At 35.4% G+C, this 21,933-nt stretch overlaps 1 protein-coding gene across 4 annotated transcripts in view; it reads left to right on the forward strand.

Moving 5' to 3' along the window:
• DNAJB14 (DnaJ heat shock protein family (Hsp40) member B14) overlaps positions 1 to 21,933 on the forward strand; it is a 41,642-nt gene that overhangs the window by 5,231 nt on the left and 14,478 nt on the right. Inside the window, exons 2-4 of one of the 4 annotated variants that reach the window (XM_019926466.3) lie at positions 10,224 to 10,299; positions 10,551 to 10,722; positions 16,328 to 16,473. In XM_019926466.3, the coding sequence (XP_019782025.1) occupies positions 10,568 to 10,722; positions 16,328 to 16,473 (301 nt within the window). In that variant the 5' untranslated portion in view covers positions 10,224 to 10,299; positions 10,551 to 10,567. Of the gene's footprint in view, positions 1 to 10,223; positions 10,300 to 10,550; positions 10,723 to 11,924; positions 12,043 to 16,327; positions 16,474 to 21,933 lie in introns of those variants that run through there. The other 3 variants (XM_073805569.1, XM_019926467.3, XM_019926469.3) reach the window with 3 other exon arrangements.

The raw sequence follows: 21,933 nt of genomic DNA on the forward strand, positions 1-21,933 counted from the left end.
CTATTTTAATGTTAATCATCTTTTCTACTCATAGGGTGTCTAACAGTGTTTTGCATATACTTGTGGCATCTGTAAAGCCTAGATTTTCTGGAATAATACTTGTTTATATAATTTTATTCCCTTATCAATGAAGACAATTTGTTAAATAAATAAATGAAAAAGTTATAGCTGTAAGCCTTTTCATGGTAATATATTCACAAGTGAAGTTTTTCCATGATCGGACAAGTGTGCAAAAATGTATGTATAAGGGTTGTCACTGTAGCAAAAATTTGGAAAGAGTCCATCAGTGGGAATTGATTAAATAAATTGCATTGCATTCATACACTATGCACCTATTAAAAACGATGATGTGCCTCAGTAATTTTCCATCCACTGACCCACCTCACCCTGCTTATTGGCTACAAATTCCCAGCTGTCTTAATGAATTCAGAGTTCAGCCTGCTCTCTCTCCCCTATTGCAATAGTTCTGAACAAGGTCTTAAAAAATAAAGATGATGTGGACCTAGATTTATTGCTCTTAAGTGATATATACATTGAATTATGAACTTAATAAAGGTAGGCTACAATCATATGTAGATTATTCTCATTTTGTTTCAGAATATATAAGAAGCTAGACAGCTAGCCAACTAGAGTAACTAGAGTTAAATATACCAAAATGGTTGAGTGATTTTTTTTCTTGTGTAGGATTTATAAGTGATCTTCACTTTGTTATGTCTTTTTTAATGAGCTGAACAACATTACTTTTATAATCACACAAATAAAAGCTATTTCCAGTTTGTGAGGAGGAAGGAAAAAAATCCTTTTTTCAAATCATGTGTTCTTATTTTAGGTTTTATTAGTGATGGACATTATATATAACAGGTGTGCAGCAGAACCTTATGAAATAAAAACAGATCTTGGTTTTTCACTTTTGGATTATCCACATAACCATTTTTAATACTATATTTACTTTTCCACTGGTCCTTAATACAGAGTATACTTAAAGTAAGTACAAATTACATTAAAACCACAAGCAAGGCTGTTTGTCTGGAAAGTGAACACATAAAATAAGGTTGCATAGTTTTAAAACCAAAAGTAAATGTACTCTGGTTTATAAGTACTGTATCTGCCCAATTAATATTTGTAATACTGTACATTATTGTGGTAACTGAGATCTCCTATGATAGCTAAGACATGTAATAAATCAGAAAAGGGCAGTGTGTTCTAAATTCTGGCAGTATTTGAAACTGAATCCATTACCTTCTCAGGCATTGGTTCCAGTGATTGTTAATCCAGAAAACCTTGCTGATTCCATTTTTAAGATGATAAAACTGGATAGTGAGACCCAGAGGTAATGGAACTTGTCCAAATTTTCACTCTTCTGGAGCCAAAGAGTGCTTGGCGTGAGTGCATGTATACACACAGCCATTGTTAAGCACAGCTCCTATGCATGAAATTGTAGAAAGATTTTCAGTATCATAATAACTTGAAAATTTAAAGCAACTGTATGATCCTGCTTTAACAACATCTAGCATCTAGCTTTTAACATGGAAGATGTCCATGAGAATCTGTTCGTGCTAAGAATGAAAGGGAATGTACAGATAACTCCTAATTAGCATGCATAGGGACTTTGTGGCCACCTGCAAATATAAACACATATAACCACTTTCACATCTGGCTTTAACCATTTTTAAAAAATAATTTTTCTTTTATTGGCTGAAATACTTCTATAAAGAGACACTTTCCCCTCACCTGTCTTAGGGTTACACAGTGTTGCAGTTCATATAGGAAAGGCAGGATATGATAAGTGCTTGACTGCTTTTATCAGTTTTCAAGAAAAGGAGTTGGCTCCCCTTTTCCAAAGGCAGATAATATTATTTTTTAGATCTGGCCAGTGGGAACACCTTTAGGTTAGCTCCTGAGTCCTATAGACACATTCACAATAGTCTTTAATAGTTTCCTTTCTCTGGTATAACGGAAAGTTTCAGGTTCCTCTTATATATTCCCTATACTAGACCTGGAATCAACCATATCTCCAGTAAGCCCTGGTTTCTTTTAGTGGAAAATGGTGTTTCAGTATCACAATCTGGTACTAAGGATGCTGTGGCTAATAGATTGTTCATTGTTTCTGGGCCTTTTCAGTGTACAGACTAGGGAATTTTTTTTTTTAAGTTAAAACAGCTTAATAAGTTTATACTAGTAAGTCCAATTCAAGTTAAGCACTTTGGGATGTTTAAACTTTTCTCACTTCTGTTTCTGTTTTTTTCCTTCCACAGTAGTAATCCTGGTTTTCAAGGCCATGGCAGATGGTAGACTGTGTCATGATTATTTATTTGCTTTATGCCACATCATATACATAATAGTTTCAGTGTAATATTACCAATACTACCTCACTGATAAAAATTACTGAAAACAGTTATATTTTCTTTTCATATACTCTCTCTATTTTCCCTCCATATTTTAGCTTTTTAAAAATTCTGAAATACTTTCCAATTTATAGAAAAGTCTTAAAAGTAGTGTGGACTTCCCTATGTACATTTCACTCAGGCTTCCTATTTGATAAAATTTTACTGCATTTGCTTTATCGTGCCCTCCCTCTCTCTCCCTGCTATCTCTCCCCCACCCACACACATACACAATTTGTTCTTATTATATTTTTTCCTGAACCAATTAAGAGTAAGTTGTAGACATGATGTCCTGTTACCCCTAAATAATTCAGTGTATGTTTTTTAAGACAAGGACACTTACATAACAACAGTATAACCATCAGATTCATGAAATTAATGCATGTACCTCATTCAAATTCTGCCAGTTCTCCCAGTTATGTTTTTGATAGCAAAAAGGACATATGTTGCATTTATTTGGCATATTTTGTTCTCTAGATATCTTTTTTCTTTTTTTTTTATATTGGAGTATAGTTGACTAAGAATTGCTTGTTTAATCAAACAATTAACAACATTGTGTTAGTTTCAGGTGTAGAGCAAAGTGATTTATTTATACATATACGTGTATCTATTCTTTTTTCAAATTCTTTTCCCATTTAGGTTATTACAGAGTATTGAGCAGAGTTCCCTGTGCTATGCAGTAGGTCCTTGTTGGTGATCTATTCTAAATATAGGCATGTATACATGTCAATCCCAAACTCTCAATCCATCCCTCCCCAACCCCAGCCCCTCGTAACCAAACCATAAGTTCATTCTCTAAGTCTGTGAGTTTGTTTCTGTTTTGTAAATAAGCTCATTTGTATCATCTTTTTTAGATTTCGCATGTAAGTGATATCACATTATATTTGTCTTTCTCTGTCTGACTTACTTCACTTAGTATGATAATCTCCAGGTCCATCCATGTTGCTGCAAATGACATTACTTCATTCTTTTTTAATGGCTGAGTAATATTCCATTGTATATATGTACCACATCTTCTTTATCCATTCATCTAGCAATGTACATTTAGGTTGCTTCCGTGTCTTGGCTATTGTAAACAGTGCTGCAATGAACATTGGGGTGCATGTATCCTTTTGAACCATGTTTTTCTCTGGATATATGCCCAGGAGTGGGAGTGGGATTGCTGGATCATACGGTAGCTCTATTATTAGTTTCTTGAGGAACCTCCATACCGTTCTCCATAGCAGCTGTACCAATTTACATCCCCTCTCTTTTCTTTCTTGATCTTGGCATTTTTGATGAGTGCAGACCAGATATTTAATAGAATTTCCCTCAATTTGGGTTTGGCTGACATTTCCTCTTATGAATCTTTGGCAGGCATACCATGTTCTTAGTGTAACTTATCAGGAGACATGTTATGTTGATTTCGTCCTTACTGGTGAGGTTAACTTTGATCACTTGGTGAAGTTGGTGATTACCAGGTTTCTCCACTCTAAACTTACTTTTATTCCCCCCTCTTGTAATTAATAAATATTTTGTGGGAAAATACTTTGAAACTGTAAATGTCCTGTTCCACAACAAACTTTCACTAACTCCTTTTAGCATCCATTGATGATTCTTTTCAGAATAAATTTCTGATGGTTGCCACATGTTGGTTTTTTATTCCATTATTTCTTCTGCAGTTTATTAGTTGGCACTTAACTTTATTTATTAGTATGGATTCATGGATTCCTATTTAATCCATTATTATCGTTATTCATTTTGATGCTCAGATTGCCTCAGATTTAGTCAGTAGGAGCCCCTTCAGGCTGGCTGCTATGTCTTTTTGACATGTCCTCATCATTCTTTGAACTTCCTTACTTTCTGGCACAAAAAAGTTTTCAGGCTTACGTTTTGTTTTACTTTCTCTGCCCTGGGAATCAGTTCTCTCCCCAGGAGTCCTGATTCTTTTTAGAGGATAATGGTACTTAGAAACTAAGATATAGACACTTGATAAGCTCGTTGCTACAGGTATGTCATTGTCTCTAGGTCCTTTTGGTAGAGCTAAGAAATATATGTATGGGGACTTCCTGGTGGCACAGTGGTTAAGAATCCACCTGCCAATGCAGGGGACACGGGTTTGATCCCTGATCTGGGAAGATCCCACATGCCATGGAGCAACTAAACCCATGCACCACAACGACTGAGCCTGCACTCTAGAGCCTGTGAGCCACAATTACTGAGCCCACGCGCCTAGAACCTGTGCTCTGCAACAAGAGAAGCCACTGCAGTGACAAGTCTGCGCTCCACAACAAAGAGTAGCCCCCTCTCGCCACAACTAGAGAAAGCCGGCGTGCAGCAATGAAGACCCAATGCTGCCAAAAATAATAATAATAATAAATAAATCTTAAAAAAAGAAAATTATGTATGTATGAATGCATGTATGTGTGTGTATGTTGCATGTATGTATGTGTATCTCTGTGTTATATGTGTTTGTGGGTATACGCATGCCTGTAGTAATTTAATCTATATTAATTTTGCAGTCTGTGCAAAGATTCACACACCTCCGTTTGAAGTCCACAGGGTTCATTCTAACCTTCTGTTTTCATATTTGTAATTCCATTTTCTTTGTTTTTTTAAAATTTTATTTTATTTATTTATTTTTGGCTGTGTTGGGTCTTTGCTTCCGTGTGTGGGCCCTCTCCAGCTGTGGCGAGCGGGGGCCACTGCTCGCTGTGACGTGCATGCCTCTCACTGCGGTGGCCTCTCCTGCTGCAGAGCACGAACTATAGGCACACAGGCTTCAGCAGTTGTGGTGCACGGGCTCAGTAGTTGTGGCTTGCAGGCTCCAGAGTGCAGCCTCAGTAGTTGTGGTGCATGGGCCTAGCAGCTCCATGGCATGTGGGATCCTCGTGGACAAGGGCTCGAACCCACGTCCCCTGCATAGGCTGGCGGACTCCCAACCACTGTGCCACTAAGGAAGCCCCCTGTAATTCCATTTTCTGAGAGTAAGAAATGTGGCTCCCATTATTACCAATTTACTCATTTGTTCATTTTTCCCCCCGTATGTAATGAGTTGCATTTTTGATCCCATTGGTGCAGGCCTACCAAGCTTAGCCATGCTTTTGGCTATGAGTGCTTCCTTGGTCCCAATAAGTTCCTTTGGTCCAGGCTTCAGCTGCCAAATGAAAATGAAAGGAAGAGAAGACAAATGATCTTTTTTTTTTACAAGTAAAAGGAAAGACAGAGGAATCCTACCATTTAAAAAATATTTGAACCTATCTACAGTGTCAGAGCATATTATTACTACATACTATGTGCTCTCTTTTAATTGTAGTTCAGTTTTAACTCAATAGGTCACTGTACATTTAATGTTCACCATCAGTCCTTATGTCATTGTATGTCTAATTTTGGATTTCTAAAGCCTGTTCTCTAGTAGATTTCTAGGAAGGCCTTGTGGGAACTATGCTCCCTAAGTTCTGGAATGTGGAAAACAGTTCAGCTGTGGGTCTTAATGCTTGAAGTTAGTGAGGGATACAAAATCCTTGATTCAAATTTTCTTTCTTTGGGTATCTAAATATATATTTCTATTGTTTTATGCAAGTACTACTGATGAGCAAAGTCTGATGACAATCTGATTTTCTTTATAAGAGAATAAGCCATTTGATCTTTTTGACTAGATGCTCAATTAATTTTAGTAGAGTATATCTTAATGTTGGTTTTTCTGGGTCAGTATTCTTAGGTACATGATTGGCCCTTTCATTATGTGGTTTCAGATGTTTTTATTTTTATATCAGAAAAGTTTTCTCCAATTATTGTTATATTGGTTTAATTTCCTGTATTTTTCTTCTTCAGGACTCATTCATTATATGTATGTTGGATCTTCTTTAACTATCGTTGATATTTGCCATTTTCTTTCTAATTTTTTGCCTTTTTCATTTGTTTTAGTTAAAAAATTGTACTTTTTATGTTCTCTTTCATTTACACAGCAGTTCTGTTGTGTTTATTAACTCTTTGTTCTAGTTTAATTCTTTTTTGAATTGATTTTTCCATTTCTTTTTGTCTCCTGAGTTTTATCACCGAAGCTATGGGTAGATAATTTGAGGGGGGGTTAATTCTAATTTATGTTGTTCTTTTGTATTGTGAATAATTTTTAAAAGTCTTTTCAGCTTGTTTAGAAATAGTAGGTTATAGTGTTTACCTATTTTGTTGGCAAGTCTTTGTGGTGTGCTTTCATTGTGTTCAGAGATTTATCCTGTTCTTTTTTTTTTTAATGTAACTTTGTATCAGATTTCACTTCTATCATTTTCTTTTATTCATTTTTATGTGAAGTTAGTTAGCCTTTCTAAATACACAGAGATCTTCTCCAGTTTCTGTGTAATGTTTGAAAGTATGTCACCTTGCTATATAAGATCTCCTCACTCCTTTCTCCTTCCCCACTTTATCTAGAATTTTGCTTTTCTTTTTTTTCTATTGCCTCTCGTCTCTTCAGTTTGGATCCTGTTCCCAGCAGTTTCTCCTTGGTGTGACTTTGTTCTGGAGGAGAACTTTGACTGATTAGTTTTGAGAATTGTAGTGACTGGATGCCCTTAAGAGTTTATTGTGAACCCTTTCAATCATATGCTATTGTAGTGAGCAAAACCCATTCCTTTTTATTCACTTTTCTCATTTTCGCCTGCTCTGCTTCATAGAGAGTCCCTGTTGGCTATTTTGCAGTTATTTTGTTCTGTGGACTGGTAAAATGCCCTGTTACTGTCCTCTGCTTTTTCCTGCACAGATGATACTACCCACATAGATCTTGTAACTATTGGTGGCTTGTCCCCACCTTCTTGTATTTTGGGATTTTGTACATGAGGTTTTGATTTTGCTGTCTAATTGCTCTAATTTATGAGGTTTAAAATGTAAGCTGGGGCTTCCCTGGTGGCGCAGTGGTTGAGAGTCCGCCTGCTGATGCAGGGGACACAGGTTCGTGCCCCGGTCCGGGAAGATCCCACATGCCGCGGAGCGGCTGGGCCCGTGAGCCATGGCCGCTGAGCCTGTGCGTCCGGAGCCTGTACTCCGCAACGGGAAAGGCCGCAATAGTGAGAGGCCGGCGTACCGCTAAAAAAAAAAAAAAAAAAAAGTAAGCTGTTGTCTTCCCAGAATTTCCACAAAATTTTTCATATTAAAAAGTTGTGAACTACTACCCACTAGACCGTGCTGGCTTCTGCTCTCAAGGTTAATGTGATTGCATTAAATATGATCTAAACTATAGTTAAAAGTTAACTATATGTTATTCTTATATTGTTAATAACTACTAGATTGGTGTCTAATTAAGAGCCTTTCTGTACCATCTACAGCTAGATTGTTATAAAAACTGAATATCGTATGTCTTTGGTGACCTCTTGAATGCGTTAGCTAGGAAAAAGATATGGAAGAAATTTCTCATATGTAAAATATTAAGAATAATTATCGGGAGTTCCCTGGTGGTCTAGTGGTTAGGATTCAGCAGTTTCACTGCTGTGGCCTGGGTTTAGTCCTTTGTCGGGGAACTGAGATCCCACAAGCCGTGTGGCAATGACAATGCTGGATTTTAAAATATATATATATAACAGCTTTACTGAGATGTAACTCACATACCTTACAATTCATTCAATTAAAGTATACCATTCAGTGGGTTCACAGAGTTGTGCAACCATAACAGCAATTAATTTTAGAACATTTTCTTCATCACAGAAAGAAACCTCATACTCACTAGCAATGACTCCTCATTTCTCCCCAATTCTATCCTTCCCTCCCCAGTAACCCTTGGCAACAACTGATCTTTCTGTCTCTGTAGATTTGCCTATTCTATACATTCCATATAAATGGAATCATACAATATGTGGTCTTTTGTGACTGGCTTTTTTCACTTAGCATGTTTTCAAGGTTCATCCATGTTGTAGCATATATCAATAGTTCATTTTTTAAATTGTCAAATAATATTCCATTATATGGACATATCACATTTTATTTATCTGTTCATAATTTGATGGACATTTCAATTGTTTCAACTTTTTTCTATTATTGGCAATACTCTTATGAACATTTGTGAACCAGTTTTTGTATACATGTATGTTTTCATTTCTCTTGGGTATACACCCAGGGATAAGATTGTTGGGTCAAATAGTAACTATATGTTTAATCTTTTAAAGAACTACCAGGTGATTTTTCAAAGTGGACATAGCATTTTACATTACCACCAGCAATGTATAAGGGTTCCCATTTTTCCATATTCTTGTCAACACTTGTTATTGTCCATCTTGTTGATGATAGTCATCCTATGGATGTAAAGTGGTATCTCGTTGTAGTTTTAATTTTCATTTGCCTAGTGGATATTGTTGTGCAACTTTTCATGTACTTATTAATCACTTGTATATCTATTTTGGAGAATGTCTATTCAGATCCTTTACCCATTTTTAATTGAGTTTTTGGTCCTTTTACTATTGAATTGTAAGAATCCTTTATATATTCTAGATATATGTCTCTTTCAGATATATGATTTTGTAAATATTTTTTCACATTCTGTGGATTGTCTTTTTACTTTATTGATGATATTCTCTGAGGGGCAAAAGTTTTCAATTTTGATAAGGTCCAGTTTCTCTGTTTTTTCTTTTGCCACTTTACTTAATTTGTCAAATCTAAGAATTTTGGACTAAATCAAAGTCACAAAGATCTACTCCTATAGTTTCTTCTAAGAGTTTTATAGTTTTAGCTCTTACATATAGGTGTGTGATCTATTTTGAGTTAATTTTTGTGTATGGTGTGAAGAAGGGGTCCAGATTCATTGTTTTTCATTTAGCTCTCCAGTTGTGCCAGCACCATTTGATGACCCACAAAATCTGATATGTAGTATGTTCATTTTTCTTCAATTCCACTTTCTTGTTTATATTATGATTGTTTCTCTGATACATGAGTTTTTCTAGACTCTTCTCCTTTCCAACCCATTTGTGATCTAGTTACATTTTTGTAATTGATTTCTCACTTAAATGCATTTTGCTCAGAGATTGTAGTATATTATAATACTAATTATTTGAGATTTGAAGAGGATAATATTATGGTCTAGTTATAATGTAGTCAATTTTCATTCCTTGTGTGCCTGTAAAGAATGAATATTCACATTTGTTGTATATAATTACTTTATGTTTCTTAGATCAAACTTGATAAATTAGAAGTTTATCTCATTTGTATCCTTAGTAATTATTTAATCGACCCAGTGTCAGTTTTGGATTAAAAGTGTGTTAAAATCTTTTACTGTCAAGGTGGGTTTCTCTGTTTTTTCCTTTTAGTTCTGTTGATTTTATTTTTTCAATGTTTAGTTTTAACTCATTGTGGGAAGTTTCAAGCATACCCAAAAGGAGAGAAAATAGTTTAATCAATCCCTCCCACCCTCCCATCTTTAATCATTATGAATATACATGGCCATTCTTATTTCATATATTCTCTCTACCCTCTTCTGTGCCTCTCCAGTATTTTCTAGGAGATCCTAGACATATACTGTTGCTTTATGGACTCAGTTTAGATTTACTCACACATTACCACAGTGTTTGCTCCACAGTATTTGGACCTCATTATGTCCATTCCCTTTTACATCTCAGCCTGTCTGCAAGCATTTTCCTTTTGTTCAAAATATTTTAGTATTTAGTATTTTAAGTATCTTCTAGTGAAATCTTAGTGGTAAATTTTCTCAGTTTTTGTTTGTTTGAAAATGTTTTTATTTTAATCTTATCTAATTTTCAGAAAATTAATGCAGAACTCAAGTTGATAGTTATTCTCCCTAAGTATTTTGAAGATATTACTCACTTAGCTGCCATTGTTGCTGCTGAGAAATAAATAGGAAGTCTAATTTCTGTTTCTTTTTAGGTAATCTCATTGGCTACTTTAAGGACTATCTTTTTCTTTGGTATTCTGCAGTTTCACCATGATGTGACAAATAAAAGTATGTCATAAGTTATTGGATGATAGTAATTTTGAGTTACTAACATTAAACTTCTTAATATTCTACTTCTAAATGGTGATCAGTAGTCTGTCAACAGCTAAGTACATAAGGGAATGCTTGCTATTTATTTTAAAAGACCCTATGGTGTATCTTTCTGAAGTACACAATTTGTCAGCTTTAAAACTTTTTTCTCAAGACCATGTGTATGTAAACAGAGATAGAGATAGTATGCTTTCTGTATCTTTCCACAGCGCTATTGGAAATAATTATGAAAAATGGAAGCACTGCTGGAAATAGCCCTCATTGCCGAAAACCGTCAGGTAGTAGTGATCAAAGCAAGCCTAACTGCACAAAGGACAGCTACTCTGGTAGTGGTGAAAGTGGAAAAGGCTACACCAAAGACCAAGTAGATGGAGTTCTCAGGTAGGAATAAATAACTTATGTGTCCATTATAACTGATACTAATATAAGTTTAATGTCGTAACACCTAAAAAATGGGTTTGGATTATAATTCAGTAGCAGAACAGACATTGAGGAATTGAACTCTGGGTGTCTTATGCTTTATATTCTTTATAAAATCAGTCTGTAAATTACCAACTCTGGAAGTTTCCATCTTTTAAAGTAACTATAAGCCACAAAGCTACTTACAGAAAGAAAATTTTTGAGGCAAATTGTTTCAATTTTTGACACAGTACAGTGTTTAGATAACAATATTGAAAGAGGATAAAGAATTGTTTTGTGATATATATATGTATATATATGAAAGCAGGAGAATTTCATATGAGAAGAAGATTGAGGGCAACTGCAGCAGCATTTTCAATTTCCTACTTATATTAATGAAGGATAGTTTTTTTTTCTGTTTATATTCTTTCTTTAAGGCTATCTTTATACATATGCAAACACTATAACGTCCTCTCCTTTTAATATTTTTCTTACTCTGATCATTCTGTCTCAGTGTTTTAGTTTTACTTCATGATACACTTCTACTTAAAGCAGAAGAATTAGGTAGAATTGGAAAATTATGAACTGGGTTTTGGAGATTGACTTTATTAATTTTATAATTAAGAAAAGATTTTCTGGAAAGAAAATGAACTTCTGAATATGAAACACTAGAGAAAATACTGTTATGGTCTCCTGCTGTAGCTTAAGGAAACTGTATTGATGTTGTACTGAAATTGCTCTCTAAGGAAACTAAAGTATAAGGATGAAGGACTCTGAACAGTGATTAATCGGATAATTCAACATAGAGAGTGAATAGTACAGTGAACTAGCTTAAGTGAAAAGTAGGTAAAGCTAGTTTTCTTTCTCTTTTGCCCTTTCTTACCTATTTCTCTTTTAATCTTATTAATCTTATCTAATCAATAATTTTAGCATACCTTTTTTAAATTAAATAAATGAAGTTTTTGTCCTTTGGGGATAAATATGATCAGAACATTCTTTAATAGAACCCCTAAGTTATTCACAGTATTTCTCTTGGTACCTTATACTGAATAAGAGTTGCTTAGCTAATCATGTAACACTTACTCGTTATATTAGCCTTTGTAAGTGTCACTTTAGTGAGGTAACAGATCACCAGCAAACACTTACATGCTGTATGTTTTTGTTTTTGTTTTACCTATACACAGGGGATTTTTCTGAAGAAAGCCATGTTATCTTGGTTAGCACGATTATGCAAACAAGTTGCCCAGTGACAGTTTGGCTCAATGGGAGAAGCCATGCAATAATACTGCATCCATTGCATAAGTAAGAGCTAGGTTACAGTAAGACTGAAGAAAAAGTGTGTAACTTTGTAAAAACTCATATTCTGTGAAACTAAGCACTGTTTGTTGTCTTTACATTGAAATATATTGAAAAATTACAGAGCAAATTAAATTACTGGATCTAATTTAAAGAGACTTTTAATATCTCATAGAAAAAAAGCCCATCTTTTATTTTAAAAATTTACAAGATCAGTGAGAAATCATTAACTGGCCGTCATTATATTTATCAATTAGGAACACTTCTGTATAACTGTTAAAATTATTTGAATTATGGGGATTTCCTTAGGGTTGGATTTAAGCTGTAGTTCTTTAAATGAAAAGAAAATAAACCATTGTGCTAAATTTATAAAATAAATAATCCTTTGTCTCAGGAGTAAAGAATTATTTTCCTAAACACCAATTAAATTTGAAGTTTATTTAAAAATCATCTATAATATATGAAAAAAAGAATAGAAAGAGACCCCTCCTTCCACGGCCAGAATGCTTTCTCACACATAAAGGAAGACATAAAAGTTGAGCCATGCATACATCTCCCCTGTTGAGCTCCCAGACATATCTTTCTGGCCTTTTTACACAGTATTTTCTTCCAGGGCAGGTAATAGATTACCTCTTTTTTCTTTTCTTTTTTCTTTCCTCCTTCCTTCCTTCCTTCCTTCTTTCCTTCCTTCCTTCCTTCCTTCCTTCTTTTTTTATTCTTTGGTGAGGATGGTGAAGAAGGTTTGAATCTTTCAGTAAGGAGCGAACTATAAAAAAATGTGACAAAGCAGTTAGTTGGTGAACAGGAGTATAATGAACAATATATAGAATAAAATTAATTTGTGAATGGTAATTTCTCATTTAGGTGTGAAAAATTAAGTAAATGAGTATATTTGTAGCGTTACTTGAGATACGTACTCTACAGCTTGTCCATTGGTAATGTTGACTTTATACCTCTCTGCTAGCTTCTCAAAGAATTTCTTCTCTAATATTATTTTAATTACAGTTGAAAATTACAGATGAAAATTACAGATGAAAAATTCAGTGCAAGGAAGATATGGTAGAGCTAGATACAGCTAAGAGTTAGTGAAATAATTGTTTTTCCTACCTTTTTTCTCTTTGTGACAGTACTTAGCTTTATGACCCATCTCTAGAAGACTGGTGAATCTCTAGAAGGTGAATTCCAACCTAATTTCCCTATACTATCCAGCAGCCCTCTCCTAGACTGCCTTTTTCTATTGCCTAGCCTTTTGTGCTCAGGAAATAATCAACAAAATAATTTTATAGGATTAATCTGGTACATAAGGAAACATCTTACACATTCAAAGCAAGTAGTAATGACTTCAGGATTGTTCAGTGTTTTGTTTATCACTGCCTTTTGTCTTTTGTGTTCAGATAGTGTCTGTCATATTTTTAGCTCTGGTCCTTGTCCCACAGTCTTCTATTCCAAATTGATTTTTTGGTGCCAACTATATTTTTCTTACAGCACTTACTATCTTTGGTCCAAAAATGACTTTTAGATCTTCACCATTTCTGCCCTCAAATTGTACTAGTCATCCATCCATTCAACACATACAGTGAACAAGACACAATCCCTGCCTTCAAGGGGCCTAATAGTCTGGAAAAGTAGGCGAACCTGTAAACTGATAGCTGTGGTACATTTAAGATAATTGCTGGGATAGGGCTAAGTTCAGAGAGCTTTGGGAGAATATAAGAGGGTCACCAAACTTAGTCTTGAGGAATCTGAGTTCTTGAGAAACGGAAGAGCTCAGCTGAGGTCTGAAGACATTGTAGAAACTAACTAAACAAGAAGAGAGGCAGAGAAGGCATGTTTGGGGCACCAAAACCAACAGAGAATCTGTTTAAACACTGATTAGAAGAGCAAATAGAAGGAAGTGGTTGGTCTGGAGTCTGAATGGGCTCCTTTTCTTCTTCATTCTGATTCTGAGACAGCAGGATTTTCAAGTCAGACAAACTGAGGATTGAAGCTTCACTTGTGAGGCCTTTCCTAATCACCCTATTTAAAATAGCAGGCCTCTCTTTCCATTCACTCTTTCCCTTTGCCACTTCATTTTTCTCTAAATATATTATCACCATATGATGTCATATGATGTACTTCGTATTTTACTTCTATATTTGTTAATTGCTTGTCTCTCTCCCAATTGTAAATTTAATGTGAGGAGGGAATTTTTGACTGCTTTATTTACCACTATAGTGTCTGAAACAGCATCTAGCAGAAAGTGGATATTCAGTAAATTTTTGTTGAAGAAATAAATTCTGGTTTCCATCTGTTACTTGGTTATATGACATTTGGCAATTTACATAACCACTCGAAGCCTTGATTTCCTCATTGGTTAAATAGGAATAGTATCTACCTAATGAGTAAATGAGATAATTTGTATAAAATAATCAGCATAATAAGATTCTACGATTCTTTACGTGAAATTTTTGTGGACCAGATGTAGTTTGGAACTCGAGATCTTCATATTTTCGAAAAGTAATAAGGAGCATATGTTATAGATTACATAATGTCTTAGCAGGGTCTGGTAAGCAGCCCTAACCTAATAGTGCCATTCCTGCAGCAAAAGGTACAAATATTACACTTAAATGTGATAAATGAAGACTCTATAGCAGCTTCACATCAGTTCAGTTTTGCCTTTGAAATTTTGCTTCTGACAGTTTCCAAGTCAGGTTTTTGCAGTCAAGTTAGTTATAGAATAACTTCCATTTTTCAGAACTTTATGGATGTTGGAACATGGATATGGGGTTGTGGATATGTGCCTGACACACAGTAGGTGTTCTGTACATGTCGTTCTTCTCTTTTTTTCTATCACATAGTTTCTTAACATATCTAGGAGAATGAGTCTCTACACAGGCAGTGATCGTTCTCTGTTTTGTTCTCTAACAGATCTCAAGTGCCCTGGGACGTAGTTCATGCTCAATAAATATTATTGACTAAATAAAGGAAATGTCATGTTTATGAAATAATATTGACTTGTGTTCATATTTATTAAGTATCTAAAGTAGAAAAATCTAATTTTAATTATTACTCTGAAGAAGACTGCCTAACAGATTTTTGTTGTGATTATTAAAAAATTCTATAATATTTTCAGTGTGTTCTTTTTTTCCCCTTGTTCATATAACAAATGATGAATGCTTTCATTATGAAAGGAGAGCTAAGGTTCATTTACTCCATAAATATTTACTGAGAACCCATCATGTACCAAGCACTGTGATGGCTAATAGGTTTAGTAGCGAAATAAGATCAATCTTGTCTCTTTTCTCTGAAAATTTCAAGTCAGCCTTTGCAGTTCTTTAGCTGTCAGGGAACAATTGTGCCTCAGATCCTTTTACTTCTTACTACTTCTGTCATCAGGGCTCTCATACATGGAACACATTTAAAGTTATATAGTACTCAACAAAAAATATTTAAAATGTAGCTGTATTTTAGTGAAGAAAAATTTTTAGGCCATGGGACAGTGTTAGCATACAAAAGGATTAGTATTCTCTGCTCCATTCAGAGTATTTCTTTTCCTAACATACTTCAAAGACTCTGGGCTTAAATATATTTAGGATTATAAACATGTTTTTAGGGTTATAAACCCATATTTAGGGTTATAAACATGTAAGTAATCATTAAGAGTATGTTCATCATAATGAAAATCAGGTGTAACAAATATTTTTGAGTCCATGATGTATTTTATTATGAGATTTTATCTTTCATAGAGACTGACACAAATGAATTTTCTTTATCATTGCCTAGCTGAATTAACTTGCCTTGACATTGAAGCCATAGGGTACTGTAATTGCCTACATGCACTAAACTGTTGCTTTGATATTTGGTTAGGTTACATTATGCAACAATAAAACTCTTGGAATGCAATGCACATTAATCTTTAGCTGTGACATACTTGCGAGGAGTTTTGGAATTTATTTATGCACTTAAGAGTACTATAAAATTGTTCTTACTCTCTCCTTTTAGTTACAGTGTGTGCTCTGTCCTTCATCCACATTTATTATGAGCTTTGCTTTACTTCTCTGTAGTTGTGATAAATTGCACCAAGGACATTCTTATGGTCAATTCTTCTTAGATTGGGAGAGGTTGGAAAAATGGTCTGTGATTGAAAAAGAGAATGGAGCAATAACCCTTAATGGATAAACTATAACTTGATGTCGAGAAAACAGTCCACAGACAGTTCTTTATACTATTCTAGTAAATTAAAAAATAGAGGTATTACTCGAAGCTCTTCGTTGAAGTTTACTTACAATGTAACACATTCTCTTGTTCACAGCATAAACAAGTGTAAAAATTACTATGAAGTACTTGGAGTTACCAAAGATGCTGGTGATGAAGATTTGAAAAAAGCTTATAGAAAGCTTGCTTTGAAGTTTCATCCAGACAAAAACCATGCACCTGGAGCAACAGATGCTTTTAAAAGTAAAGTAAACCTTTTAAAGCGATTTTCTAAGCCCTTTTCAGAATCCGTTTTACAGTGTTTTAGAATATTAAATTCTGCCTTTAGACTGGTGCATTTAGAGGCCAGCATAAGCAAGCCTCCTCAAAATCCTTTAAAACTTCACTGTTAACTTGTTATACCAAGAGCCAAACAAATGCTGTTTGGCTTCACAAAAGCAACATGTCAGCTTTGGCAAAGTTCTAAGTAACTTTTCTAGATACCCGTGCATGCCTTCTAGTTTACTACACACAAGTCGTGTGATGATTATGCATGAGCTTCTAGCATGTTACCAGCTGGTTCTAAAAGAACTAAAAGCAATATATTTTTTATGAGTTTTTAAGATATTAGAGACTGTCTAGAATTGAGAAATTACTTGGAATCACTATTTGTCCAGTATTCTTCTATTTCTGTTAACTCTGGCCAATTTTTGCATATTTTATATGTAGTTCTAACTACTGTGATTTTTTTTTCAAGAATGTTTCTTTTCTCTTGGCTAATATTTTCTTCATTTTCTTTCTTATTATTTCAGTTTTTTTGCCAATTTAGTAAATAAGTGTGAGAGAACTGATTTTATAATTCATGTTTATTACAATTTATTCATAATAGTTAATTTCTGATTCATAGGAAAATGCTTAAATTTGCGATTATTTGTTCTCGTGAATTTGGCATTCATAAAACCAATGTATGATGTTTACAGTGAAATGCTGGGGTCTTGGAATAACAGGAAGGAGATAATCATTTTAAATGTTCCTAAAAGATAGACGACTCAATTGTCATTCATAAAAATACTGTTAACATTGTTTGCAAAACAGTTTTATTTTTTAAAAGAAGTTGGCAAGCAAAATACATTTGGGGATTATTAATAGTTTCCAGCAGAAGCAGCTGCCAAAGTGGTGCTGGTGAAAGTAGACTATCCCTGTGACAGTGAGAGCCTTCTCTGTCTCCTTAGATTAGAAGTGGTGTGTTGAAAGCATAGGAAAAGCTGCTTTACTCAAAAACACTAACTTTAGCACATATTCCCCCCCAAAGTTAAACACCTTTTTTTCACTTTCTGAATTAAAATCGTTTAATTTAAAATTTTTTGTGTTTTTAAGATGTCTAAACACATTTGGCAGTGAGTTATTTGCATGTTTGTGATCTGTTAGATGATTTCAGTATTAATTCTTCATTAATGTCAAGGACATTTAACTGCTTCTTTCTCCCATTTCTGTACTGAAGTCATGTTAGCATTATCGGTCTTAGAATAACAGTAAGTGAACCTACCAATATTTTACAGCCTGTGTTGTGTTTTGAAGAGGTGAGCAACATATATGTCACCCCACACAGACACTTAGAGGAGTTTAACAAAGGTGATTGTTCTTTGGTGTGGTACATTTCAGAGTCTAATACTACACTTTGCAAAACTAGAAACTTAATATTTATCAACATGCTTGGCGGTGATTCATCTCTAGAGGAAAGGCGCACATTATTCAATACATAGGGGGTTATTTGTAAGTCAGAATGCCAATTTATTAACTCCAAAGAGGATCATAATAGGGTGGTGGTTGATGAACCCATATTTCATTGAGTGGAAACGACATAGAAAACCAAGATTGTTGGGACTTCCCTGGCAGTCCAGTGGTTAAGACTCCACGCTTCCACTGCAGGGGGCCCGGGTTTGATCCCTGGTCTGTGAATTCCACGTGCCGCGTGGCATGGCTAAAAAAAATAAAGAAAAGAAAACCCAAATTGTAAGCCAGAGATGCTTGGTGAGCAAAGGTAGTTAATTAGAAAATATTACTGTTAGTGTGTCAGCACACAGAAATGGCAGGTTTCATTCATTCAACACATAGGACCTTTTCATTACCTTCTGAATCGTCTTATTTTATTTTTAAGCATTTGATCTAAATTTCTGTGTTTGGGATACCAAGCTGTTTATTCTAAGTAAAGACTATAGTTTTTTGTTTATATGAGAGGTAAGTATAGATTTATTGCTCTGTAATTGCCAAAATACTTTTTACAGAAAATGGAAACCACTTGTTTTTTATATCTTTCAAGAATAGAAAAAGAGGAGATAATTGGTTACGGAATTAAATTAGATAGAAGAGATATTTTCATTTGTGTGTTTTGTAAAACTTTAAAAATAAAAGTTTACTATTAAAGAGAGTAGACTAGGGGCTTCCCTGGTGGTGCAGTGGTTGAGAGTCCGCCTGCCAATGCGGGGGACACAGGTTCGTGCTCCGGCCCAGGAGGATCCCACATGCTGCGGAGCAGCTGGGCCCGTGAGCCATGGCCGCTGAGCCTGCGCGTCCGGAGCCTGTGCTCCGCAGTGGGAGAGGCCACAGCAGTGAGAGGCCCGCGTACCACAAAAAAAAAAAAAAAGAGAGTAGACTAAATGAACTCTTAACTTCATGTAGCTCTTTCTTTGTTCTTTAGTTAGGTTTGTGAGTTTCTCAAAGCAGAGAATATTTTATTTACATATAGACAGTGACTTGCATAGTATATATAAACGTACCTTAAAAAAATATTTGAATCAAATGGATCCCTTTTCTTCTGTCTGATGTGGATATCTTCAAAACATGTCCAGTCTACCTTGACCTTCAAAGACTCCCAAGTATTTCACAGTCTATTTGAATAGTACATGTGCCTGTTTACATATACTTGAATATAATGACAAGGGCATTGATTAGCTGTTTATATGTTTGCTTGATAAATAATAATGGATCAGATGCTACTGCCTGTGTTAGGTTTGGTAGTTCAATATTCTTAACATCTAGAGTGAATCTATAAGAACAGAGATATCAGTTCTACCCTGTGGGCTAATTCTGAGAGATATACAGTAAGAAAATATGAGATATCCTCTTACTCAAAGAATGTGTAATTTTTGAAGAGGAGACAAGACTCACACAGAACATTTGGAATAATGGTAATACCTAACATTTGACAAGCATTTTATAGTTTTTTCATTCTTATTTTTAAAAATTTAATGCTTATTAACAATCTTCTGAAATAGATGGGAACCAGTGTCATTCTTTCACAAATAAGAAAATTGAGGCTCAGAGAGATTAACTGATTTACCCAGGATCTCCCAGAAGACTGAATGTAATTAAATTCAAAACATAGAATAAAGATGTCTGAAGAAAAGTCAGAAAGATAAAGTAGAATTATAATGAGTAATTGGAGAAGCCGTCATATAATTGGTGAGAATTAAGAGTTTACACAAGATGTGTATGATTTCTATGGTTAGTGAAGAGAGAAGATGACAGAAACTTGGATATGAGAATGAGGGAAGTGATTTAAAAGTCAGTGACGGGCTTCCCTGGTGGCGCAGTGGTTGAGAGTCCGCCTGCCAATGCAGGGGACACGGGTTCGTGCCCCGGTCCGGGAAGATCCCACATGCCGTGGAGCGGCTGGGCCCGTGAGCCATGGCCGCTGAGCCTGCGCGTCCGGAGCCTGTGCTCCGCAATGGGAGAGGCCACAGCAGTGAGAGGCCCGTGTACCGCAAAAAAAAAAAAAAAAAAAAAAAGTCAGTGACAACGTCCACTTTCAGGAAGATGGAAGAGATATACTTTTCCCTCTTCCTCACACTAAAGTGCAATTGGATATTAGTTATAAAATAAAACAAACATAAGAAAACTGAAACATAGAGGGAAGAAGGTAGACCAGCTAAGGACCTTGGGACCCAAAGAACAACATGGCAGTGTGTTGCTTGGGTTGCATTTTGCCTTTTATGTCTTAGACTGGGTGCGGGAGAAGCAGATAACCCAGAAACACCAATGAGCACAGACAAACAATTCCCAAGAAAGGCCTGCTGTCTCTAGCCAGACAACCCGGAAAGGGGCAACATAGCAAGACAGAAAACTTTTAAGCAGTAGCCGTTCTACCGCAGCCAAATACCACAGAAAAAACTGTGGCCCCACCCACACCCACACCAGCGGAGGCTGAGAACCTATACTGTCACCCTCTCCAGGCTGTAATGAGATGCTCTACCCTCCCAACTGGGGTGGTAACATAGAAGATTGAGTAGGGAGCTGTTACTTCCACTGCTACCAGCAGTAACAAGGTATCCCTTCCTCTCCCCCACCACCCGGGGTAGTGTTATAAGTGGCCTGGAATTTCACTGCCATCCAGAGGTAAGCAAAGCCATATCATTGTGGTGTCATTAAAGCCACCTGGGGAGCAATAATGAGGCACCCCTCCTCTTTCCAGCCAAAGAGATATCAGTGGAGGCTTGATTGGGGACTGGAAATCCCATCCCTGCCCATCAGTGATGAGGAGCCTCTTCTTTCAGACGTCATCAGAGGCCAAGGGGGAAACCTCAACTTCTGCTCCCACCTTGGAGTAACAAGATGGTATCCTCACTTCCTGTACCAAACAGGACAATTAAAACAGAAGCTTTAGAAAGGTCGACAGCTTTATAAGATAATACCTCAAATGATCACAAATCAATTGAAAATCACTTACCATACTAAACATTAGGAACACTTCAAATCAAATTTAAAAAGTCAATCAACAGAAATGCACATGAAGAAGACAGAAGAGTTAGAATTGCCTAACAAAGGCTTTAAAGCATCCATCATAAAAATGCTTCAATGAGCAATTACAGATATGCTTGAAACATTTAGAATAAAAGTCTCAGCAAAGAAATAGAAAGTCAGAGCAAATAAACAAAAGGTATAAAGAATCAAATAGAAATTCTGTAAATTAAAACTGCAAAACCAAAATGAAACTAGCAATGAATAGCATAAACAGCAGAATAACAGAGGAAAAAAAATCAGTGAACTGGAAAATAGAAAAATGGACATTATTCAGTCTGAACAGTGGAGAAAATAGACTGAAAGAGAAAAAAGGAACATAACCTCACGTACAAGTGAGACTATAACAAAAGATTTCACATTCTTATATGTTTCCTAGAAGAAGAGGAGAAAGAGGGCATAGCTGAAAAAGTACTAAAAAAAAATAAAGGTTGAAAACTTCAAATACTTGACAAAAGATATAAACTTCCATAATTTAAGAAGTTGAGTGAACTCCAAAAAGATAAGCCCAGTGAAATCCACACCAAGACACATCATAGTCAAATTTCTGAAAACTGAAGATAAAGAAAAAACCTTGAAAGCAGCAAAAGAGAAGTGACACCTTACCTATAGGGGCAAAGCAATTCAAATGACAGTGGATTTCACATCTGAAATCATGCAGGCCAGGAAGAAGTGGCACAGTTTTCAATACTGAAAGAAAAGAAACTATCAACCCAGAATTCTATACCCAGCAAAAATATCTTTCAGGAATGAAGGGGAAATCAAGATATTTTCAGATGAAGGAAAAGTAATAGAATTTGTCATTAGCAGACAAAGAATAGCTAAAGGAAAATTTCTAAACAAAAGGAAATAATAAAAAAAAGGAATCTGAAATATCAAGAAGGAAGAAAGGACAGCATAAGCAAAAATATGGGTAAATGCAATATA

The sequence above is a fragment of the Tursiops truncatus genome, chromosome 5 (assembly GCF_011762595.2).
Source record: "Tursiops truncatus isolate mTurTru1 chromosome 5, mTurTru1.mat.Y, whole genome shotgun sequence".
Classification (NCBI taxonomy): Eukaryota; Metazoa; Chordata; class Mammalia; order Artiodactyla; family Delphinidae; genus Tursiops; species Tursiops truncatus.